This window comes from Ascaphus truei, chromosome 7 (genome assembly GCF_040206685.1).
Source record: "Ascaphus truei isolate aAscTru1 chromosome 7, aAscTru1.hap1, whole genome shotgun sequence".
In the NCBI taxonomy this organism is placed as follows: Eukaryota; Metazoa; Chordata; class Amphibia; order Anura; family Ascaphidae; genus Ascaphus; species Ascaphus truei.
The window spans coordinates 33,963,090-33,987,842 of NC_134489.1; the positions used below are offsets into that span (position 1 = coordinate 33,963,090).

At 39.6% G+C, this 24,753-nt stretch overlaps 1 protein-coding gene across 5 annotated transcripts in view; it reads right to left on the minus strand.

Annotated features, from left to right (window-relative positions):
* RPRD2 (regulation of nuclear pre-mRNA domain containing 2) overlaps positions 1-24,753 on the minus strand; it is a 36,136-nt gene that overhangs the window by 3,109 nt on the left and 8,274 nt on the right. For 2 of the 5 annotated variants that reach the window (XM_075607596.1, XM_075607597.1), the window contains 10 exons: positions 20,069-20,198; positions 19,565-19,665; positions 17,838-17,909; positions 16,962-17,017; positions 16,027-16,153; positions 15,706-15,881; positions 14,677-14,965; positions 13,870-14,223; positions 11,918-12,112; positions 6,468-11,002 (listed from right to left, as the gene is read on the minus strand). In XM_075607596.1, the coding sequence (XP_075463711.1) occupies positions 8,454-11,002; positions 11,918-12,112; positions 13,870-14,223; positions 14,677-14,965; positions 15,706-15,881; positions 16,027-16,153; positions 16,962-17,017; positions 17,838-17,909; positions 19,565-19,665; positions 20,069-20,198 (4,049 nt within the window). In that variant the 3' untranslated portion in view covers positions 6,468-8,453. Of the gene's footprint in view, positions 1-6,257; positions 6,314-6,467; positions 11,003-11,917; positions 12,113-13,869; positions 14,224-14,676; positions 14,966-15,705; positions 15,882-16,026; positions 16,154-16,961; positions 17,018-17,837; positions 17,910-19,564; positions 19,666-20,068; positions 20,199-24,753 lie in introns of those variants that run through there. The other 3 variants (XR_012802587.1, XR_012802586.1, XR_012802585.1) reach the window with 3 other exon arrangements.

Here is a 24,753-nt window from a genome sequence, read left to right on the forward strand (position 1 = left end):
ACAAGGTTTTAGTTGAAGACATTTCTCTTAATTTGATAGTCACAGTATTGCAGCAAACAAGTTTGGTTTCACCAGGAGACTTCAAACAATGCCAGTTTTCCTCCCAAGAGAATGTACATTTCATGATGGTCTCTGGCAACCCGCCTGGAAGGCCCACAAATTGGCCACGTTTTAAAGGCCCTCTCTGCATGATCATACCGTATGGAAATATCTAACAGACAGCTTGGTTATTCGTAACACCTTTGTACTGGTGATCTGGAGGTAGGAGACCCTAGTTTTGAAGGTACAGTACCAAGGTAATGCTTTGTTGGCTCCTTTTGCTGATTGAGAAGCAGCTCTATCCATCTAAATTATTGTGCACTCCAAGAGACACTTTTATATATATAAATGCAGTCAAGAAAAAAAACTGACTATCTAAATAGAAGTCCATTTACTTGCTTTGGTTGTGAAAATATCTTTCACCTCCTACATATTAACTTTTTGGAGGGGCCTGCAAATCACTGCAGCCCAATATTCAATATGGACTAGAAATGTGAACCAGTATCTTTCGATCTGGATCCAAAAACACAATCAATCATTGGAAAATCAAATAATTTCAGAGCTTTATGCCACTGCCATTCACTCCCAACACTCTCCAAATACAAAAGATAGAAGCCAATTTAAGGAGAATGATTCCTATCCAGGATGTGATTATTGTGAGTGGCAGGTAGTGGAGCTGGATCAAATAAAAAGGGCATGAGAAAACATTGCACATTTTGCCACTGTACTATTAAGAAGTTGCGCAAAACGCTAAATGTACTAATCTTGAGTATATGCTCCTTTCTAGCGGGACCTCTCTAAATGGAGAGCTGCTTTAAAACTAGCTTAACAAGTTTTTTTTTTTTACTTTGTTACTCTGGAAACTTGCGAAGAGCAGCTTATGGTCAAAAGCAACATTTTAGGATCCACTTGATATTTAGAAATGGGTTTAATTTACAAACATCCCCAAAAAAAATTTTGTAACAAAATGTTGTTATCCTTTTATTTTATTTTTAAATGACACCCAAAAGGCTTAACGACCATCCATTTAAAAAAAGTTTCACATTTCTTGAAATCAGACATGATTCTTTTTAATGCACTTTGACCACTGGCTTCATGTGAATAAGAAGGTTGATTAGCAGGAGCTGTATCTTCTGTAAGAATGGTTTAGTGAACAGAAAATTATTTTATATTGGCCTCTTCAGAGACCTTTTGTTTGTCTCAAACATGGAGCTAAACAAACAAAACAGAAACATTCAGGCCAGCTGTTCGCATATACATGAGAGTATAAAAGGACCTGGTTTCCTTGGCCTTCAAAAAACAAAACCCCACAGAATTGCAGATTTGACCAATATGAACATATTGTATTTGGCCTGTGTATCTCTTAAAGGAGCAAGCAAAGTGTTTATTTTTTTGTATTCAAGACATTTGTTTTGTTTTTTTACACAGGATTGAAGCATGTGGTCCCGAGCTGAACTCCATAAATTTCAGCTTAGTGGACCCTCTACTTCCTGAGATACTTACCTCCTTAGGGGGTGCCAATAGCCGCTCCCGCGTGACACAGGCCAATAAGATTTGGATGTCAATAAGAAGCCAAACCTGATGACATCACGGCTTCCTATTGGCCCGCAGAGCGCGGGAGCTTTGGGCCGCTGCCAATAATGTGAACTCTTTTAGCCAAGCAGCTACCCGCATCCCCTATGAAGGTATTTCCTGAAGCAGGGGGTCCCCAGAGCTGAAATGAATGGGGTTCAGCTCCAGAGACCCCGTTTCAATTCTGTTGAAAAATTTTTTTAAATACAAATAAAAGCACGCTTGGATTGCGCTTTGCATGTTAATTAAAAATTATAATGGTTATTTTAACTCTTAAATGTCTTCATTCTAATTATTTTTTCCTGTATCCATCCTCAGTTATTTTCTGGTATTTGTATTGCCGCCTGTTGATGCTGTTCAAACTGTCCTTTTGCTTTTAGACGTCAGATCATACCAATTGCTTTATTTTAAAACAAAAATTGGACAGGAAAATGTAAAACATTTTTTTGACACTTTTAAACTGTAGCTGACAGATTGCTGGACTCCAGGTCAGCACCCAACACTATCATTTTTCCTCTCCCTTTTACAATAAATCGGTTCTTTAAAGGCAAAAATAGGTCTGATGTTCTCTGAGAGTTGATATGGCAAGAAAAATACGAGTTTTGTAAATTGTAAATGAGATTTTTTTTTGAGGTGTATTATCACTTCTATGGCCGTGTTCAGGGTGGCTGCTACGTGACGTCGCGCGCGGCACAAATTTCAAGTTGTTCAGTGGGAGTGTTCAAATTGAAAACTCCACCGGCGGCAAAGTGCAGCATTGACGCCGCTACATTTTGCCGCTACAAATAGAAATATTTGGGGCTGCAGTCGTGTCACGTGAGCTGGTCAAGCGAACCAGCTGTGACACGTTCGCCCCACACCCCGCCACGACCCGACCCCTGCAGCCTGAACACAGATCGCTGGGCTGCAGCAGCATGCGAGGGAGGCGCACACGGACGCTCACGTCCGTAGCAGCCACCCTGAACTCAGCCTAAGATAACAAAATGTGATTTTGTTTACTTCTCCATTTACCAAGAGCAGTCTTTAACAAAAGTTTAGTAAAGGCTATAGAATTACTACCTCTTTCACTTACAATATATGGATAGGTGATATACATGGCATTTGAATGACTAGACAAGTGGTTTTCAACCTTTTTTGTATAAGGAACCCTATAATTATATTGTGAAGTTCTGAGGAACCCCAAACCCCTCTAATAGCGCGTCTGAGATCAGATACATTGTAAGGAACCCCAACCCTCTCTAATAGCGCGTCTGAGATCAGATGCATTGTAAGGAACCCCAACCCTCTCTAATAGCGCGTCTGGGATCAGATGCATTGTAAGGAACCCCAACCCTCTCTAATAGCGCGTCTGAGATCAGATGCATTGTAAGGAACCCCAACCCTCTCTAATAGCGCGTCTGAGATCAGATGCATTGTAAGGAACCCCAACCCTCTCTAATAGCGCGTCTGGGATCAGATGCATTGTAAGGAACCCCAACCCTCTCTAATAGCGCGTCTGAGATCAGATGCATTGTAAGGAACCCCAACCCTCTCTAATAGCGAGTCTGAGATCAGATACATTGTAAGGAACCCCGACCCTTTCCAATAACGTCGGCGATCTGATGCAGTGGAAATACTTCCGTATTCGGTACAATTTTCAAATGACCTGAAAATTAGACGGGTCCCTTTAGGGACACCCGGGAACCCATGGGTTGCTAATAACCCTGGTTGAAACACACTAGACTGAACGGAGTGGTTAACTCTACCTAGCACAAGAGGGGCTTGAACCAGTTGAAACATGCTGCAGGACTCCGCTGGGAATGACTTTTATAGAGACCTATGCAATTATGTTTGCTTGGATAAGCTCGACAGGAGCATGTTACTCTGCAGCAGGTCACAACTCCTCTTCAGTACGCTATGAACAGCTTCTGCACTTGGACTACAATTTACTGCTCTACAATGTGTTTCGGTCTCAAAACACATTAGAGTGCGAGATGGAATATAAAAAGGAAGGTAGATGGTGAGGTATCCCTTATTGGATTTTTTGTAAAGTATCCACTGCCAACAGCAATAAGTGCCAGGTTTCTTCAGCAGGGAAGGAGTTAACCATCTTGTCAGTCTTGTAATAAAAAAATGTCAAATTCTATAAAATTGCCATATTAGGCTCTGTGCCAAGTAGCAACCGTAAAAGCTACACATCTGTTTTACGGTTTTGATCACCTGTTGTAACAAGGAGGCAGATATGTAGAGTTGTTGCTCAATTTGACAATTATATATATTTTTTAAACGCAGATATTTTATTACAAAACTCGTACACCTCACTCACAAAAAAAAGTGACCGTAGAAAAAAGGTGCGATTATGGTATTCTGGTTAGGTACAGATACATTTGCTAACTACACACATTTAGATACCTAATCAAAAACATTTGTGTACTGCTTCAGAACATTTAAGGGCTGTTTTTACCCTCTTAATCCAGCCCTTAACGGGATGCTTGAGGCCGGAACAACATATTAGCAATTTAGGTGGCTGGTGATGCTTTATTGATCAAAGCAATCTACACCCACTAAGTTTGAAAGTAACATTTTTTTTGTATACTGCAGTGTTACAGCACTCCTCTCCTTTTATTTACAAAATGTAGACACCCCAAACCAATTGCTTGTAAAACAGTGAGTTTCACCCGTTTCAATTTAAGTGCATGAAAAACAACAACAAAAAAAATCAACAGAATTTTGTATAATTTTTCGACTGCTGTATGTTGATCAGTTATACATAAGTCAAACCCCTCCTTCATTGGGTCCTCTTCAAACAGTACGACTAAAGTGCTAGACACAGAAATGCAATTCAGACTGATTGGTTAGTCTGATATCTGCCTTTACCAAGAGGAAGGGGGTAGAAAAAAAAAAACCCATGATTAATGTTGTGTAACAAGTACTGTATTTGATATTTTTGCTCTCAAAAACTTGAAATGCAGCATGAAATTGAAATTCAGTGTGTGAACCACATTTTTCAACTAGATAAATTAACAATTTCTTACATCACTTGTAATAGCTACCTCCCATATTGTGCCAGTTTAAAATAAAAATCCATTAAATCATGTTACCAATAAAATGGAAAAGGCCAAGTAATAATGCAAAAATACATGTGATCTTAACATTAGTTGTCCTTTCCTACCATTTTAAGCACAGGTGTGCCTGGCAAATTCTACAACTATTTACTAGGTTAAACTTAAGTGAATAGGTTTTATTCATTGTATTAATATACAGACAACCTTCAGTTTATTGTTTTTACCTTCAATAGAGTTATCGTTTTGTTTTTACACGTGAGAATATGACCATTTCTTGAAGTATATATATATATATATATAAAAACAAAGTGGAAATTACTTTTAGACATTAATAGTCTAGTCATTCATTCTACATTTAGAGATGAGAATATTCATATTACATTTACAAGCATCTAATTCAGGGTGGCCAACTCCTGTTTAAGGGCCACTAACAGGTCAGGTTTTCAGGAAATCCTTTTTCAGCACAGGTGGTGGGTAGTGTCTTCAACTGAGCCACCTGTGCTGAAGCAGGGATATCCTGAAAACGTGACCTGTTGGTGGGCCCTTGAGGACTGGAGTGGCCATTCTTGATCTAATGGATGTGGGACTCATTGCTTTCCATTTAACCTACGGTTTCAACAAAGCTTTTAAATCAGCAAATATGTGAAAGCGGCAGCAATACTTGGCAAGTTCAAGTTTCAGAACAAGGCCATCTGCCTTAGGAAAGTCCCTATCTGAACACTTGTTTATGATTCTTTGATAATCCCTTCTATTAAACAGATTAAATATTAGTCTACAAAAGCCTCATTCTCAATCATGAGCACCTTCTGTTCATTTGGTTGAAATGAGACAAGCCCTTTGTAGACTCCTGGCTACGGCCTGGAGGCAATTTAACTAATGCATAGGCAGTAGCATATTAGTTTTTAGAGTAACAGCCTGAAAGTGTATGAAGACTCAACTATGCTTGCTAGATCGTATTGTGGAATAGCTCAGTGCAGTAAGGTGATACCCATATAATACATTAATTGTCTTTATATTTAATCATATGCAGACCATGATACTATAGTATAAGGAGAAATTACTCAAAACACGACTGAGCAATATCCCCAACATGTGTTTAGAATGTAACATTTGACATTCAAATTTCCATCATAGATGAAATACAAAAAAAAAACGTTTTTTTTCTTCCAGTTTTGTAATGTACATCTTCAGAAACTGGTTGGTGGGGGAAGGGAAGTTTTGAACAGTGCTATCTTTAGCTCTGATGACTCCCAGGTTCCTAATATACATTTACTTTGTGTGCCAGTGTTTCTGGTCCTTCAGATAATTCATATGGCTGCCACCCAAGCTTCACTCCCACAGGCAAAAAAACAAAAAACATTTGTCAAAGCATGACAGCGGTATCATATTGGACAATCCCGGCAGTCATCTGTTTTTACTGGCACATAAAAAGTTAAAGCTCTCAGGAACAAGGGGCTCCTGGGAACATATAGCAAGATTCAGTTCCAGGTAAGCTCACTCACTCTGGGTTAAAATTTAGAAAAATGGCGGTATAGTTACTACAGTATATGCACTCACATTTCTTAAAGGTGTCATTTTTACAGTTATCAATGTTTCTCTTACCGATACCTATGCAAAGGCAAGCATCATGTAGTAAGTATCTTTACTTCTAAAGATGTCTGAAACAGAAATTAAAATTTGCCTTTGTATGCACCAGTTTAAAAATAACTAAATTGTAAAGTATTATGTATAACCGGATTGGTCAAAAAACAAAATCTGTACACAAATTTGCCATGTTAACTTGGTGTTACAATTTCCAAGCACACCAAACAATTTGCTTAAAATGTTTCATTTATTAGCACTGCAGACAAACCATGAACTTTTTATTGGCTTACATACTGTACACTTCAGTGTGAAACTTTTCCCTCCATTATCCACCCTCGCTAATTATTCAGCACACTTTTAGCCAATATTCCAATCTTCTCACACACAGCGAGTTATGGCAGCAGCTGTTTGTAGGCTTGTTTTAAGAGGCTAACATTAAGCGGTAACATTTTCTAAATCTGCATTTTGCTGCCTCCCATAGTGTTCTAAAAAATGATTGGATTTGTTGCTATATGGCACTGCCGCTTTTATAAGCAGAAACACTAAACAATAATATTTTTTTTAAACCAGGGAAACACTTCTAGAACGCAATGCTTCTTTTTTGTTTTCAAGTTATGTATACATGCTCATTATATCATTTGCGTTGAATCAAAATGATGTTCAGTCATCACCACTGCCTCATTCCAGTGTCTTGTAAATGTTCACACTGTCACTAACATTTTTATAATTCATTCCCTAACCAATTACAAGTTGTAAGTTCAAATTCTGTCAGCCAAAGCATGAAACATCAGCACAGTAGTGCCCTGTTAATAGAGTTAGCACCTGCAACATGCAAACTCTACTGGTTAGCCACGACAGTCTGATAGAAGTGACAGTGCTACACACAGGGAAGGGAGAAGACTTTTGAAAATGACTGAAATAGCTGAAAATATTACTTTTATTGTAGCAGTATTTCGATTTTTGTCCAGCAGGTGCCACAGTCAAACCAACACAGGACTAACTGCTCTGCGGTTAGTGAAAGTCCTACTGTATAACAATATACATAATTTATACACACTTCCTCATATACATATTGCCGCACCACGTTTCCAAGGTTTGATGTAGCTTGGCTTTCCTTTTTCACAGTGAATCAAAACTTTTGAAGCGAATGAAAACTTTTAATGGTGAAAGCTAATGAAACGAAGAAAAATAAACTGCTGCAGAGATAGCACAAGTGCTGGTTAGCATAGCACATTTATAATCGGCCCCTGACAATGCACCTCGATATTTCTGAGGTATTTCTGGGCATGGATTACACAAACTACACTTTGTGAATGAGTCATGCAGACAATTAGGAACTCATCCGTCTTTACCTCATTAGTTAAAATTGAATGTAAAAACTCAACATATAAATATATCTGTATGTACGCACAAAAATGTAATTGAGCGCACAAACATGTTAGATATTGATTTAGACAAGGAGTCTGCAACTTTGTATTCAGTGAAAAGTTAACTTGCTATGAACAACATTGAACCTCTGTAGATGTTTAAAACAGATACTGCACAACAACAGGTACAATAACTTGGGAGTATTGTGAACGCCACCAAGTGTTCATACTCTCGTCCGGACGCTCTCCGAAGACGATGGGCTGGAACTCATCTTAGCTGGATTAAGTCCTGAAATGCTCAATGTTGGAATGAAGCTTGTTAATTGCACTGGAAGTTGGTTTTCTGTTGGCTGAGGGGGTGAAAAGAGAAATAGGGATGGGGGATGCAGTGTACGGTCGCAATAGAGCTGAGAAAGAAATATTAACATTTTAAAAACACAAATTCCCCCATCTATTCTTTAATACACTGACCTCCCTATTTCTGCCCCTGTGACTCACCTATCTGGAAATTAGAAAGCATTAGCTTGATGAGGATATGCTTCGCTGGAAAGTAATGAGCAGTCGAAACAGTTTTTGGATTCCATAGATTGGTTCAGGCATGGTTACTTGGGCGTGAACGTGGGCATCCCTTTTAGACAACAGCATCACTCAACTGAAGGGTTCGATTTATTTTTTTCTACTACTGTTTAACATGTGGCATTGTGCTGGAAAACGCTGACAAAATCATAAAATGTGTTTTTTCATATTTAAACAAAGAAAAATCATCGCCCAAATAAGGGCCCTTCAAGTATGAAAACTAATGCCACAGCCTCAAAATGTTAACTTCTCTTATAATTACACCTCTGTGTCAGTACCTCGGAGGATAAAAAGGACGTTTCGGTGCAAAAAATTGGGGTCCCCTTCCAAATGGTGGCCGTGGTCGTTTTAAACTGTGATATGGTTCTCTGGGCCTAAATTGTGGTCGTGGATTTCTCATGCCACCCCGATTTATATTGTCTCTATGATGTGGGGCAATAAGAGGAGGTGGGGGGCCGCCATGGGGCCCATGATGGTCTCTAGAGTGGGATGCCAAGGTTTCATTCACCCTACCATGGGGAGGACCATTGTGGTCACGAGGTGGAACTCCATGGTCTCTTGCTGGTCCTGTGTGCATACCAAAATGTTCTTTCATTGCTCCTTGATGAATAGCACTATGTTCCTTTGAAAATGGGTTGCCAATATCTAAGAGAGGTGGCGAAAACGGAATGCCACCATGTTCTGGAGGAGGATGCCCAGAAAAAGTATTTCCTCCATGTTCTATGGGTGGGGGATGAGAACCATGAGGCAAGGGATTGGGTGCTTCCATAGAGGACATACGTGACGGAACAGGAAGGTCTCTAGGAAAGAGACTTCCATGATCAGGAGGTAAGCCAGGTCGGGGCCCAGAAGGATGGCCAACTTGTTCAATTTGAAAAGGCCCTCCGCGCTCTATGGGAGCAACCATAGGTGGTGGTAGTGGTGGTGGTGGTAAGTGATGCTCAAAAGACTGAAAACTTTTTGTTCTGAAGTCATTGACAGCATCTGGAAATCGTGACAAGTGCTCCTCATATTGGGTTTTAAATCCAGGTACACCACTGCTACCACTAATTGAAGGTTGTTCAGCAGTTAATGGGCCATTATCAAAAGAACTCCCTGCGCTACCCATCTCAAACCAACCTACTCTACCTTCACCTCTCCCATGTCCTCTGCTTCCTTTCACTCCAACTCTTATGGACTCTACAGTTTTAATTGGTTCTCCCGATAACCTCATGTTCCCAGAGTTATGGTACCCCAAGGTCTCTATTGGAGCGCCTTTTTCTTCTGTACTATCTGGTAAGTCAATGCAAGATGACGATACTCTGGTCTCTATACGATAATGCTCTTCTTGCCGCTGTCGCTCTTCGGACGATATCCCTGTATGGACATCTTCATTTAAACTACCTTTACATGTTTGTCCAAATTGTTTTTCGTCAGAGGGCCTGCGAGATGCATTTTTAAGCATGTTCTTAAACTCAATGGTTGAAGAGGCCGAAATTGATGAGCCCGACTGTTCCACATTTAAGATTGGCATTCTACTAGATGCAGAAAGGTTCTGAGTGGGAAAAGTATGTGTTATTCTATGAAGAGAGTGAGGAGAGTCTGGGTACTGAGTTTGTGGCATACCAGAATGTAACAATAAGCTATTATGATTGGAGTCAGGTGGGAAAAAAGGGTTATCCTTGGAAGGCGATCCATCAGGCTCCATATTACCACCCCTTAAACTATATCTACCATACATTTCAGAGGAAGGTGACAACTGACCACAGCTCTCAGCAGTGTTAAAAATAGACCGCATAGACTGAGGAAAGGACTGCCTGCCAAAGTCTTGGGATTGACTGAAACTGGATAGAGCTGGCTGGTATTCTGAAGATTCCAAATGCGCGCTAGATGTTAAAGTTGATTTTGTAGATTCCTTTTCAAGATTGCCCATGGCAGAGGGTGGTGCACCACAATATTCAAAGTTACGATAATCTTCATCCTCCTGAAATGATGTATCGGGAAAAAACTTCTCCCGAGGGGAACCAATTAATGAAGACTGTTTTTCTATAGTATCAGAGGGCTGTCTATAAGCAGTAGGTGAATTTCCCCCAAGACCAAAAGATCTATATGATGGCATATTGGGCAGCTTTTGAAAGTCAGTGTCTTTGCTTAAGGGAGGAGGAGATCTTGTGCTACTAGGTGTAGATGAGCCAGAACCTATTATCTTTGATAATAAGGACATGGTATCAACATTACTAGATGTTGGTTTGTCCATCATCTCATCTTGGGTAGGCGTTCCACTTCTTTCATCACGAACTGGAGTCCCATCTACATTATCCAGTGAGGTGCTAGTGGGACCACTGTGAAATTCAGAAGACTGAGTCTCAGAGACGGTGTTGGAACCTAAGCCACTAAGAATAGGGATGTTCAGATTCAAACCACTAAAGCCTGGATTTCCTTTCAAAAAATTGTGAATCTTCATTTCTAGACTTGAAGGCGTGGTTGATTCAGTCTCCTCAGTGGGCTTAGACACTTCAGGTGACTGGCTCATTGACTTTTCTGTGGACAACAGGGGTTCACTTGAAAATCCAAGAGAATTACCCGGTTGCTTCAAACTTGAATTAAAGTTTGAACTATTTCCTACAGATGTCTTGCAGACAGATGTAGAAGAAACTTCAGAATTTGAGGAACTAGGAGAGTAACCAAGGCTTTTAGAAACAAAAGGAGTACCAGAAGGAGCATTTCTGTCTTTTACAGTTGAAACTGTGGTGTTGGCGGGTGCTGTTGAAGGACTGTGTGTTAAAGCTCCACTTGACAGAACCGAGTTTCCAGCGACACTTTGAAACAAAGACGACAAACCTGCAAAACACAATTGTTAAAAAGAAAAGTAAGGATCACAGCAGACTACATTAGCAAAAAAATAAATAATAAAACAAAAACCTCACCACCCAAAACTGTACCATTATCGTCTTGAGCAAGTCACCATATTAAAAAAACAAAAAACAAAAAACAAAAACAAAACAAAACCTTCTCCATATACATACTGTACACAATTCATTTATAAAATCCAGCAAACATTATGTAACTAACTATATCCATGTTGGTCTCTAGCAATCAGGGTAAAGAAAATTGAAACTTGCAATACATTCCAAGGTCCCCCACAACACTCATTCCTAAATCAGTGGTGCGCAACCTTTTTTAGCGGAGAACACTTACATTTAAAATGTCCACCACACAAGCCCAGAAAATATAGGATTAACTTTTCAGGGGTCTCTGCTTCTGTACAGCCGCCCCCTTGTCTCTCTTCCTCACGCAGCCGGGATGACATCTTAGAAGTCTGAATATGGGCATATCTATATTTGGGCATCTATATTGTCATCCAAGCAGCCGGAGGGAGATAGCAGGGAGGGAGAGAGAAACAAGCTGCTGTAAGTTAGTTTGTAGTCAGCAGAGCAACACTGTGGGGGTCCCATTCAGAAGCAGGGACCCCAGCAGATTTAATAGTCAAATATTTTGGCGACCCCCCTCCCCCCCCACAAATTTTTCAACGACCCCCAAGGGAGTCCTGATTCACGGGTTGCACACCACTGCCCTAAATGACAGGCTGAAGATACAGGTTATACAGCCACTATCTACACCATTGATAATCAAGCCTTTAAATTGTTAGAGGTGTATGATTAAAAATATACCAATAATGACAGGGCAATTGGTATCTCCAGTCATATCCTCTGAAATCATGGAGGTGAAAGATCTAGAGATGTTCTGTACAGTTACCTTGCAAGGATTGTGTGGAAGGACCTTGTGTTTTGGACAATGCTGAGAGGATACTTTCTGGAGTGATTTCAACTTTGGACAGAAGGTTTGCCAATGGGTTTGGTGCTCCCTGAACATGGGGCTTCATGCCTCCAGTTACATTTGTGGTTGGTGTTGTAGGTGTTCCAGGAGAAGGTTTAGCTGCTGGGCTCACACCTAAATGGGCAGAAGTATGACATTCAAACATTTAAGTATGCTTATCCAGAAGGGATTAGAGAAAATTCAATCTTCTATTATTGTGATACAATTAAGACTGTAAACTCGTCGGGGTAGGGACTATTTTTCCTAAATGTTACTTTTATGTCTGAAGCACGTCTTCCCATTGTGTGTTATTTGTAGTATTTGTTATTCATATGATGTCACGTGTATTACTGCTGTGAAGCGCTATGTACATTAATAGCGCTATATAAATAAAAATATATACATACATACTCGGTGCAAGACAATACAGAAATGGTGAACATGTGGTGAGAAGAATATCAGAATTTGAAACCAATACAGATGAATAATGCGTCAGATATCTAGGAAATGGAGTAAACAGTGTGACGGGGAGGAAAGGGTTAATACCTGATTTGCCATGCATTACTGTTATTGCCCTGTCCCTGCCATTTTTATTCCCCATTTGCAGGCCATTCCGTCTGCGAGGGTAAAAGACAAGATGCATTGCTTGCCATACCCTCTAACTGACACATGATGGCAGATCTTAAATGTAAGGCAGGAGGTATTTTTTTGTAAGTCCAAGCAGGAATTACTTGGACATCCAGCTGTGATATGGGTGAATGAGCTGGGGCTATTTTTATGACCAAGCCTCAAAGGGCTGTAGTTATTTTTATGACGGAGCCTCAAAAGGCTCTCACAGATTTAGAGTCCCCCTGTCTAAAAGAGTGTCAATTATGAAAAGACCCAGAGACCCATAATGTATACAATACTGGCATACTGATACACAGCAGATGTCAGGCTAGTGACATTTATTGGTCAAAAAGCAGACTTAGTGGTGCCAAGAATGGGTGTAGCCCAGGTATGCTAAGTGGCATGGGCGTCAACCTGACCCATGCGCCCTGCCCACCGGACAGCCCTTTTGACCAATCTTATGAACTGTGGGTAACTTGGCTATTCGTGGGTTTTCTTGTTCCCACGAGGGGATTGGATCCACATGTTAAAGACAGCGTTGGCCAGTCTATAACTGTGGCTCCCCAGGTATTTCCCAGTGTGATTCCTGAATTTTAATCCATGATGTAAAGATGCAAGACTTTGTTCCAGTACAGCAGCAACCAGTCCAGGAGTGAAGGGGTTAACCACATAACCACAGGACTTTTTAAACCAAGGCTGCATTTCTTGCGCTTGCAAGCAGAGGACAATTTCTTTTGTTTCAAATGACAATTGCTTTCATTCCCTTATTCCAGTAAGTGTTGTTTTCAAGTGTATTCTGCAGATGTCGTGTGTTTGTCTATTAAGGAAATAAATCACAATTTATTTTGCAACTTGTTCTGTTCAATCAAGTACCCAGAAATATAAATGTGTTGATAAAAGTTGGTGTCGTGACAGCCATGAGATAATGAACACACAAATAAAAGATAAAAAAAAAAAAACCTTAATTTGAATAGATTGAGAAAAGGACAAATACGTCATTATGGGAGATGTGTAAAAGACCATTCCAAAATTCCCTTGAATGTTTATATGTTCTAGCTTTCAAAATGATGGCAAGTCTGTCTGCCAAGTCTGTTGGATTATACAAATTGAAAACATTGGCAACCTCGTTAACTTTATCATGGGGTAGAATTAAAACTTTTTCCAAGAATGGCAAAGCCTTGAGTACACTGGGTACGTCACTTTTAGGTATACTGTATATGAAGCTACACATTTCCAATGTTGAATAACAGCGAGCTATAAATAAAAGTTTTAGTGACACTCACCTGTACCTTTCATGACAGAAGTCAAGCTACTGAGGATCGAACTTATCTTCCCGAGGTCTACATTGGCCAAGTTTGGCAACGCGAGGGAAGCAGATGGGGTAATGGTGGAAGTAGTTACGGTTTTTGCAGGCATTACTGACGTAGGTGCAGGAGCAGAAACAGGTGTGCTAGTGGAGACAGGAACAGGTGGAGGTGTGTTGGGAATGGACGCAGTAAGAGGGGCCGGAGTTGGAGCAGAAACGGTAGTTGCCAGACCAGTCAATGTTGTGGAAGCAGTAGACCCCGACGTGGAGACGCTATCTGTGACCTTCGAGGGTGCACTAGAAGTGCTTGAATGCTCCTTCCTTTCCTCAACTTTTTCAAGCATAAAAATAAGAATGAGAAAACGGTTAAGCGATTTGGCAAAATTGAGAGATTTTCAACTTAATCTGTGAAAAGTGGTCATTTGGCTGGTTTCTGTGTAGTTAACTCAGTCTAGTTTCGGCGCCAAAATGTTACATTAAGAAAAAACAAAACGGCACTAAAAACATTTATGCAATTTGGACAAGTTGCTTCAATCTCTTCCATACCGTTTGTGATGAACAAGGATAAAGACGCCGAGTGCAGAGATCTGAGAACTTAACCACATACAAGCATCTGTTTTGCTAGTGACATGTATTACTTCAAGGATTTATTTGAAAACTACTACTATTTTACCTGTTTAAACATTATTGCAGAAATAGTTGTTTAAGCAGTAAAGTAAGTAACAGTTGCTGGGACTGAAGTTGTTGGTTACATTTACCACATTCTTAACCTCACTGAACATACCAATAATAGTAGGCATTTCTTCATCTGCATCCACATCGGACAGTTCCATGTCCTCTACAATTCGATTATCCTTTGGAGGGTCTGGTGAAGCAGCCTGAATGGTGTCCAACTCTGGTGACAAAGGGCTCTCGTCACCCATACCTTGGAATGGGGACTCTGAGCCAGTCGGAGATGGGGCATCTAAGGTGGGAGAGGGCACTGGCGACTCCTGAGGATCAGGAAGGGTGGCTTTCAACTGGTCTAGCTTCTTCTTTAAATTGCTAACCCGGTTAGCAAAAGTTTTGTAAGCCTAGAAATACACACAAAAAGTTAGTCTTATTTAATGCAACAGTCAAGTAATCCTACACAAACATGCAAGGTGGCCAACATTGCACTTTATCATATTAGGAATGTGTTCAATAATTGAAGTTAAAATTACATTAAGGCTGTTCAAGCAGGAACATATGCAATGAAAAGGTTTCCCGGGATTGAAAGGAATCAAAATGAATACGGTAATATCTGCAGCAGACCCCAGAAAAAAACAAAACCAATCCTTGAGCACCGTAGAACATCTCTAACCCCGAACACTCCTACCTTTTGCCAAGGTGCCTGACCTGGAAAATAATTCTCTTAACTTACAGATGGATTGAGACAAAGAACGTAGCAAGGTTTCAAAGCATTCAACGCACCTCCCCCTCCCCCCCATTTCAGAGTCTGCAATCTTCTTCCCAATTTTAAAAAATCCCTGTTATTCTCTGAGAAAGCAGAATTACTTTTTAACTTGGATACATGTATTGCAGGCAATGTAGAAGGTACATACCTATAGCATAAAGGCATATTTACAAAGTTTTAAGGATCAAATATATAAACCCCAAATTACTAGATCTCAAAGCACAAAACCTGAGGTGTAGACTACAAATTGAACATTTACACAGTTAAAAAAAGATAGCCAAATTGCTAAACTTAAATATATTTTTCTGGGTACTTCTGATGTTAAATTGCTTCATCACAAGTAACCGTTAATCCAAAGTATGTTTAATTAATACTTACATTTGCCACAACCTTCACTTCTTTGTACTGTGCTTCATAGAATATGCCAGCGTTCTCTATAGCTTCGGTTATAGGTGGTCCATTTTTCACCTGTTTGTCCAACACATTTACAAATTCTTCAAGCTTTGCACTTGCTTCTTCAAAGTCTTTAGAAAACTTTTTCCCTCCAGCTTTATCTGGAAGGCATGACATTAAAGTGAACAACTTTGCTAATAATAATAATAATAAATTATTACATCAAGACACAAATGGAGAAAATACTGACATGACTGTATCCAAACTCTGAAGAAATGTATACATTTTACTCTGGATTCCACTTACCTTTTAAGCGTTTTAATGTTTCAGTGCTACACACATCAACTCTCATACTTGAAAGTTGCTTTTCCTTAAGGTCAATATGGTCCACAGAGCGCTTGTATGCAAACAGGTCATCAATGAGAGTCTGGGGCTATTAAACAAACAATATTTTACTAAATAATGGAGCACTAGCAAAACAAAGTAAAACCGTAAACTTCATTTTTTAATACAGTTTTGAATACCCTCAATATGTCAAACAAACAGTTAGAAAAGGTGAGGAATACTTAACATGCACTTAGCGGTTTGTCATATGCTTTTTGTTTTACCAAGATCTCAAGCTATACTGTTTAGAAAAAATTTCAAGGTAACTTTCAGAATTGAAAGAAAGTTACGCTGAGTAAAAAACCCTCCACCGTACAGCAAAGAAAATAACCGTATTGGCACATTCACATGCTTTAAGGCAGGTCCTCAGCTCAGCCTCAACTATTTTAATTTGAATGAAATAAAATTCAAAATAAATGTACAACTTGAAACGAATTACCTTAAACAGTTATGATGTGTATTAAAATTAATTACATCAATTCCCATTACCGACCCTTGTTTCTGATCGATGGGGGTAGGGATGGGATTAAAACGGAAGGGGGCAGACTAATCTCCTTGAGTATGGGATGAAAGAGGGATGCCAAGATACTGTTTACATTGGCAGATCTACCTTCTTTGAAGCCTATGCGGTTTAAACTGCATGTTACGAGCGGTCGGTAAAATGTTGATGACATCCAAGGCTAACCATGTTATCGTGAAATATTTTCAATGCGGACACACAAACTAAAAATATTTGCTAAACAAAAGCCTGTTTACACAAAAATAAAACCATAGTTAGTACTCATATTTACAAGTGTTCAAACACATTAAAAGAGGCCACTTTAAATGTAAAGAATACTTTTGTAATTGTAACTTACCCTGAATTCCGCCACAATCTTGGACTTTAAGACAGCTTTAGGATTTACAGGTGGAGCTGGAAAACACAGATATTCAAGTTACTAACTAGTTGAACATAAAACATTATACTGTACTTTTAAATGTCGCTCAAACAGCATGTGGTTCTCAACTTCAACAAAATACTTACAATGACAGTGATAATGGATTTATTCAGCTTTGAGCCACTTACAGTAGATTATTCATTGTCAAGTTAAATGAGACATATTGAAGGAGAAATAAAAGTAACCAACTCCTTCCAATAAAAATCAGCTTGTACCAAGACCACTGCATTTGTGATTAAGGAAGAGACTAAATATGCGAGAAAGAGACTAAATATGCGAGGATTTAGTTTATAGGCAACACTAAATGAAGCAGATACTGCAAGAACGTGGAAATAATCACAGCACGCACTGCAGCTTAAATAATATCAAAACTAAAAGGTCTTATTCGCTTTAAGTTGTATATACTTGAAGTTACATTTAGGAAATAGTATGTAATTTTACCCCCCCCCCCACCCCCATTCCTAAAGAACAGAAGGAACACCGTGATACTATGGCTACTATGACAGTCTAATCCAGGGGTAGCCAACACCAGTCCTCAAGAGCTACGAACAGATCAGGTTTTCAGGATCTCTCTGCTTCCGCACAGGAAGTCTTTGACTGAGCTACTGATTGAGCCATCTGTGCTGTAGCAGGGATATCCTGAAAACCTGACCTGTTGGTAACTCTTGAAGACTGGAGTTGGTAACTCTCGAAGACTGGAGTTGGCCACCCCTGAACTAAATCGTACACATTACAATACTGTAAGAAAAATAATACTGGAGACAAGCTTTAGGGAACCTCCAACAAGTATCTCACCCTCTGCCTCTTTATCAGCTACTTTAGGTCGTACACTCTTGTTCCGCTCACGTTTTCCCCATCCTCCTCCACCTCAAAAAGAAAGATACAAGTATAAACAGCGATCAAATAATTATGCACTGAACAAAGTAAATAAAACAGCAAATCTATAACTGTATAGAGTAAGAACAAGTTGACATTTAATATGTTCTGAAAACTGAACTCTAACCACAATATTGACTTTAATCTGCAGATGTGAACTTGCTGTCCTTTTCCTAAAAATTAACCAATCCCAGTCCAAGCAGAGGACACATTGGCAAGTAAAAGTGCAATCCCATTCTAGAAACAAAAATTAAAAAATAGCTCGAAATTTTCAATTTTTTTATTAAAATATTAATAACTTATGCATATCTAAAGTAAAATAATCTCTGTGTACGTATTAAAATAATTGTAATTATTTGTTTACGTGATATGTTACATCAAAACAGTGCTAATTTGCTGTCCGTAGTCAGGTCAGATGACTCCGCTTTGTAGTTTGTGCATACTTTTCTTGCCAGAAATAAAACTTGAAAACAGCACTGGGTAATATTGCACCTAACCTTACAATAAAAGTGTTCTACTGTATAACAAGCTCCTCACCCATGCCACACGCTGCACTTATCACCTGAGATCTGACTCCAAGGGACTTTTCATGGTTCAACAAAGTATCCGGCCGCTCCTCATACCGTGCACCTCTCAACTGGAACAAGCTACCCAAGACTCACAAAACCACCACCAGTCTAAGTTCTTTAAATACTAAAGCGGTCTCACATTTTAATGTGGTCTGTAACTGTTACATATGCCTATAACTTATTTTATCTTTAACCGTTTATGCAATGTATTCATATTGAATATATAACCCTGTCATCATAACTGTGGCCAGGACATACTGGGGGGGGAGGGGCATAGAGAACAAGGAGGTACAGTAACAATGTATTACTTCCTGGTAAAACATTTGATAAATAAATTCATTTGGGACTGAATTTAAAAATTGCTGCATTAAATCTTAGAGCTCATCAAAAATGTTGCTAAATGAACTTATGTTTAAGATTATGTATATTAATTGTATGATGTACAGTGGTAGTCTTGAATGTTACACACCAATTAGTGAATTAAATACTGTACCATTATATTGAGAGGGTTCCTGTGTCAGTTTTGGGAGGATGGTGTGCATAAGTTTTTAAAGAGAAAAACTGCATAACCCCCTTTTGCAGTCAAATTAATGTTAGGATTACAAGGTCTAAAATCTGGTTTAAATTGTATTTTAGTGGAATAGATTCACACTATGCCTTTTCTACGATCACTATTAGCAGCTAGTTATTAAATTTAAAGAAAAAGAAACATTAATTTCTCACTAGTAGTGCCCCACTAACCACAATGATTTGATTGAAAACATGAATCTGCTTTGAAACAGACCCATGTGTAAACCCAATTGTGGGTGTTTTTGGTGGCAGATTTCCCCCCAAAACATAAGATCACTTTTAAAAACCTACAAATACCAGCATTATATAGCACAAATGCCCATTCCAGGGTACATTGCATATCTTATACATACATGTCTCCCTTTCTGGCATTAGCAGGAAGATTAAGTAGATTCAGTTTGCAATAAACTGGTACTGCCATTGAAGTTACCGGATGAACTTGGTTATAAAACAGTTATATGGAAGATTTAAGGGGGGGTGGGGGGCATGAAAAAGAAAGTGACTTACTTAAAGCAGATTTGAATGTTGCAACGGTGTCTTCTGGGTACACATTTCTCTCTTCCCAGATTTTAAAGATTCTTTCTACAGATTTTGACACGGATGGATCCCTATCACAAAAATAACGTTTAATAGATTACAAACGCAAACTGTTTTAATTACATTCAATAAATATTCTATTATCTAGTATGCCCAGGACATACTTGAAAACAAGAGCGTAACTCAATGTATTACTTCCTGGTAAAACATTTTTATAAATAAATAAAATAAATTAATGCAGGCTGTTTCTTTCATGCAAGTAGAACAGCAAAACCAACTTCCTTAAGTACCCGTTACTATGTATGCAGTATACCATATCCAGTACATACCATATTTGTAAAAAATACTTTACTCCAGGTAAAGGGTCAACCAGGGAGGATAGAATTATCACATAAGTTTGTCTTATTCAGTTAATACATATCTAAAACAAATACAAACTTACTTTAGACAGGATAAAAATTGCAATCCACTTACTTTACTAAAGAAGCAGCTTCTGGAAGCACTTCTGCAAATGTTTCACGATACACAACTGCATTTCTTCTTTTACAGTTTTGTATGACATCATTTGCCACGTAAAACAAGTTTAATCGGTGGGGGAAAGTAGCTACAAGTGAGAAATAAAAAATAAAAAAGAGGATTAGAATTGCATTTAGACACCAATACTGTATGGATTAATACTGTTGTGCAAACGCAAAACAAATATTAAGTGCTGAACAGCATAAAATAGCAGTTCATATTACAATACTACCACAAGTGTAATTTATGTAAAATAAGGAGCATAAACTTTGAGCTGCGCCCCCCTGCCTGCTCCCCCTCACCTTGATTGGTGGCATCAAATGACGCCGCGGGGTGACGTGATGTCACCCCACATTGCCATGATGACGCGTCCCAGCAACTCTTCAGAATCCCGGTGAGTTGCAAAGGCCTCACGTGATCCCCAGGCATTTTATTTAAATGCCTCAGAGAAGAGTGCTGGGCCACTGCAACCCAAAAAAAATCCCACGCCTCACACGCCTATAATATGGCGCCAAGTAAAAACAAGTGCCTCTCAGATGGATCTTACAATAATTTGGAATGTGAGATAAGTACTCAACATATTAGAATCCCCAAATTGAAACTGATGGAGTTGTAAGAAAATATGAACCATTCTGAAACAGTGCATCAGAAAACATCACAATGCAACAATGAATAGCAATTTCATGACTGCGTGGAGTTAGGCTTCGGTCCCGCTGCGTCCGGCCGCGTGCGCGTTCCTCACCAGCAGGGGTATCCTTCTTGAGCCGGGGAAGGGGGGGGAGCGGGAGCTGCTTACCTTCCAGCAGCAGATCCCTCCTGCAGCCCGGGTGACCGAGCCCGTGGAGGGAGTAGCGGGTCCCTCCGCTCAAACCACGGCCGCCGCTCCCCACAGACCGCAGATAGCGGTCTGTGCCTCTCAGCACGCTGCCTGCATCTAGTGCGGGCGCGCTGACTGAGGGAGCGGGGCCGTAGCCTAACTGGAGATGAAGGAAAGCTGTAGGGTACAAGGTTTGTATGTGGCCCATTGTAGTTCACGTCTATGCTTTTATTTTGACTGAGATTTTTATGATTTATTTGCAAACCACTGGAAATTACAACAGAAAAGGAGGCGATCAGGAAAGTATCTACGAGAACATTTAACTAAAACGTAGTTGGATAATGAAAGGACTTTTGTGTTATCAGATATAATATTTTTTGTAAACTGAATCCTTAAAATCAGACTCGAGGGTTTGATTTCCTCTGGCTGCTCCCTTTTGTCTAATGTCACTGGGGGAACAACAAACAAATGCATCTACAGCCGAAGTCCTATCCTCACCCCACTGCTTATCTGCCAGTCACATTTTGGGGGATCTCTGATAAGGATAAGGTAGGATATAAGAGTAAAGAAAACCCAGGATTGACAAACACTTCCCCATTCAGAAGTCACTAAGAAATCCAAAAAATATGCAAGCAACCAAACATTTGCTATTAACATGGTTAGATTTGATTTAGGGAAGCCAATTAGACTGTTAAAATAATGTTTTTTGGCCAACTGTGGTACTGCACGTTGAAAAGCAGCATTTCCTCCTGTCCATTTTGTATTTTAATAAATGCATCAGTTCCTTACATTTACAGCAATGCAATAACCTAAGCTGCCAATCAGCAAACGTGCCGCTTCCCAGGGCATGAAATATGGCCGCCCATTTAGTAAGTGGTCTTCCTAAATGGTTGCCATAGCAACCCAAGAAAGCGTACCATATTAACAATCATTACAAAGGGCATAAAGAGTTTTTTTTATTTTTTAAATGCAGTATCATTTACTTACTACACAACAACTGATTCTTTTTTAAATCCAATTTTGAATGAATTAAGGCTTTCAAATAAAATAATGAGAAATACTTAAGCATCAGTTTTGGATTAAAAAAAAAAAAAGGCATCACTCGTGTGATACTGCACTTGTCCCTGGTCCTAGAAGGGGTTGTCCAACACAGGTGGTAAAAACTAGGTTAAAATTCCAAAAGCCTCATCTAATAGCAAGTACATTCATACAGAAGTAACAAAATCGGTATGTTTTATACAAGCATTCATAAAACAAGGCTTAAAATGTTAAGACATGGCACAACCTATTTTCATAATAAATATATACTAATAAATAAAGAAATATTGAAGTTTAAAAAGAGGCACAGGACAACATCTAACCAACTTTTTATTCTAATTCAAAGGAGGCAGGCAAAGATCGGGTTACATTAAAATACTTTGAGCAACAACATTGAATTCGCATCGGCTGGTAAATTGTTTGTCGAAAGCCAATTAAAACACAGGTACTGTTGTATCCTAAGAATAACACAAACAATGCTAGAGCATGGCTTAGGCTGGGGCCATGGTACCGCAGACCGTGCGGTCAGACTGCCTTAAGGACGTGTTTGCGTCCATGTGGCTTGCGGGAGGCGCGTGTTGCGCAAAAATTCAGTTCAAACTGATTTCTTGGCGCGACAGGCCGGTCACGTGAGCGGTTTGCCCAATGAAGGCGAACCAGCTCTGTGACGCCCCTCAGCACGTCCCCAGGCACGCCCCATCCACCATGGCAAGGGAAGCACCCGCTCATTGACCAGCCTCCGCATGGGCGAAGGCACCATGGCCCCAGCCGTACAAATGCTTAACCAAAAAAGCAACATTTTAACAGATACCAAAAAGGAATCCAAGTGTACCCGTTTTCACTGGCTTTTTTTTTTTTATGGCTTGCAGCACCTAAATATTTGTGCTTCAAAACAGTAACAGGACTGCCTGTAGAATGCTTGTAAACAACCTCTTAAAGCTGCAGACCAAGCAATATCCTGTGTGTTTTTGTAATAAATCAGTTCTGTACTATGAGAATACTTCTACCATTTTTTTTAAAACACTGAATGACATTTTTAATGTATTATAATGTAACAAGCATTTTTTTGTTTCTCTAGCAACCATTTACAAAGTCACATCCCCTTCCTCTCCTGAAACAGGCTCTGGCACACCTGTTTTTGAGCCCTGTCTCTCTCTAGCAGTGCACCAATTATATCTAGTGACTGCCTGGTCACATGGATCTTCCCCTCAGAACTTTGCATCTTTGGTCCTCTTCTGCTGCACTGACCGCCATTTAGTGAAACCCAGAGCCAAATTTTCACTGATCGATCACAGGAGAATGTATCTGCAGCTTAGCTCATTATTAAAAAAAGTTAAATTGTAGTTTGGACTGCTGCTTTAAGCATTCTGTTACCATGGAAAACCAAGTGTCAAATATTTACAAAATTAGTCTAACATTTTAAAAGTTACCAATTAACAGTTAATTTACATTAAGAAACATGTTTAACAAAAAAAATAAAAAAAAGCTACATCCTTCTGCTCTTCACATCTTTATTTAATGTAAAATTGCTAAATACCAAAACACACTTTTGGAACACAAGAGCTCTAATTGCACATTTTTGCAAACATTTTTTCATATCCCATAAGCAATACAATCAAAAACATTAAAGCAGCAATCTGTACGGCTATACAACTATACATATTTTACTGTGCAATCATTCTTGTCTTGTAGAAACAGTACAGCCATTGGGGTTAGCCTCATTCTACCAGCCAACAGAAAGCTGTGAGATTACATTACAGCTTCCTTTGGGGTGATACTGCACCCATCTGTTCTTCCTTGCAAGTACTAGCAGTAAAACATTTACAGTAGTACCTCAGCAATCGTGGAGTACCCAGAGCTTTGAGTGTCACTTATCAGCTCTGGGGGCAATTCTTGTTCACATAAGGCAAACAAACACTTGTTTTTGTTGAAGGTGGCAGGGGTTGTTGCTTTAAAATTCAAGAAGATACCAGAAATTCAGTCTGATCTTCGTTTGGAGGAAAAGCATACATGACAGGTTTCAGAGGATGAGTGCAATAAGGGATAAAGTCAACGATAAGGATAATGGAGCCAAATAATGCATTAATCTTTTTTATATGACGTACAGAAAGTTTTTATAGCACATACAGGGCGAGTTAAACCAATGTCCAGGTAGTAAGAGCCAGAGTATGATCAGATTATACCAGTCTTATCTTAAAGCCGAGATGATAATATTTGCAACACGACTGACATTGCGCAGTGCCATAGCAAGTACATGTCTGTCACGGGTGCCCATAGTGGACGTGACCGTGACACGTTAGCCGTCGTCGGAAGCCAGAAGATTTTGATATTTCCAGCGATCGAGAGGTGACATCACGGGCATGTGAGTGATTCAGCCAAAGAGGGCGAACCGCTCACGGCCACGCACCCCGGGCGCGATCTCTGGTCCCCTTGCACCAGAGTGCAGGAATCGCTGTAGGACGGCGATGGATGACGTCACGTGGTCGCCCCCACTATGTCAGAAGCCAGTGAAAGACATACCGTAACAGGGTTATTCGTATACGAGTCCAGTATCAAAATTGAATAAGAAAGATGGCATTGCAGGACACTGCATGATGCAATAAGGGAACTGTAATATTACAATAGAATGAAGACAAATAATTATGATGTTTTCTTCACCACCAGTATTTCAGTGACTCAGTGAAAAGTAAACCACAAAACGGGCTTCTGATCATTGCAAGTGTGACAGTTCACAAACAAAGCTTGCAATGCGAAAGAAACCAGTATTAGCATATAGGACAGAGATTTG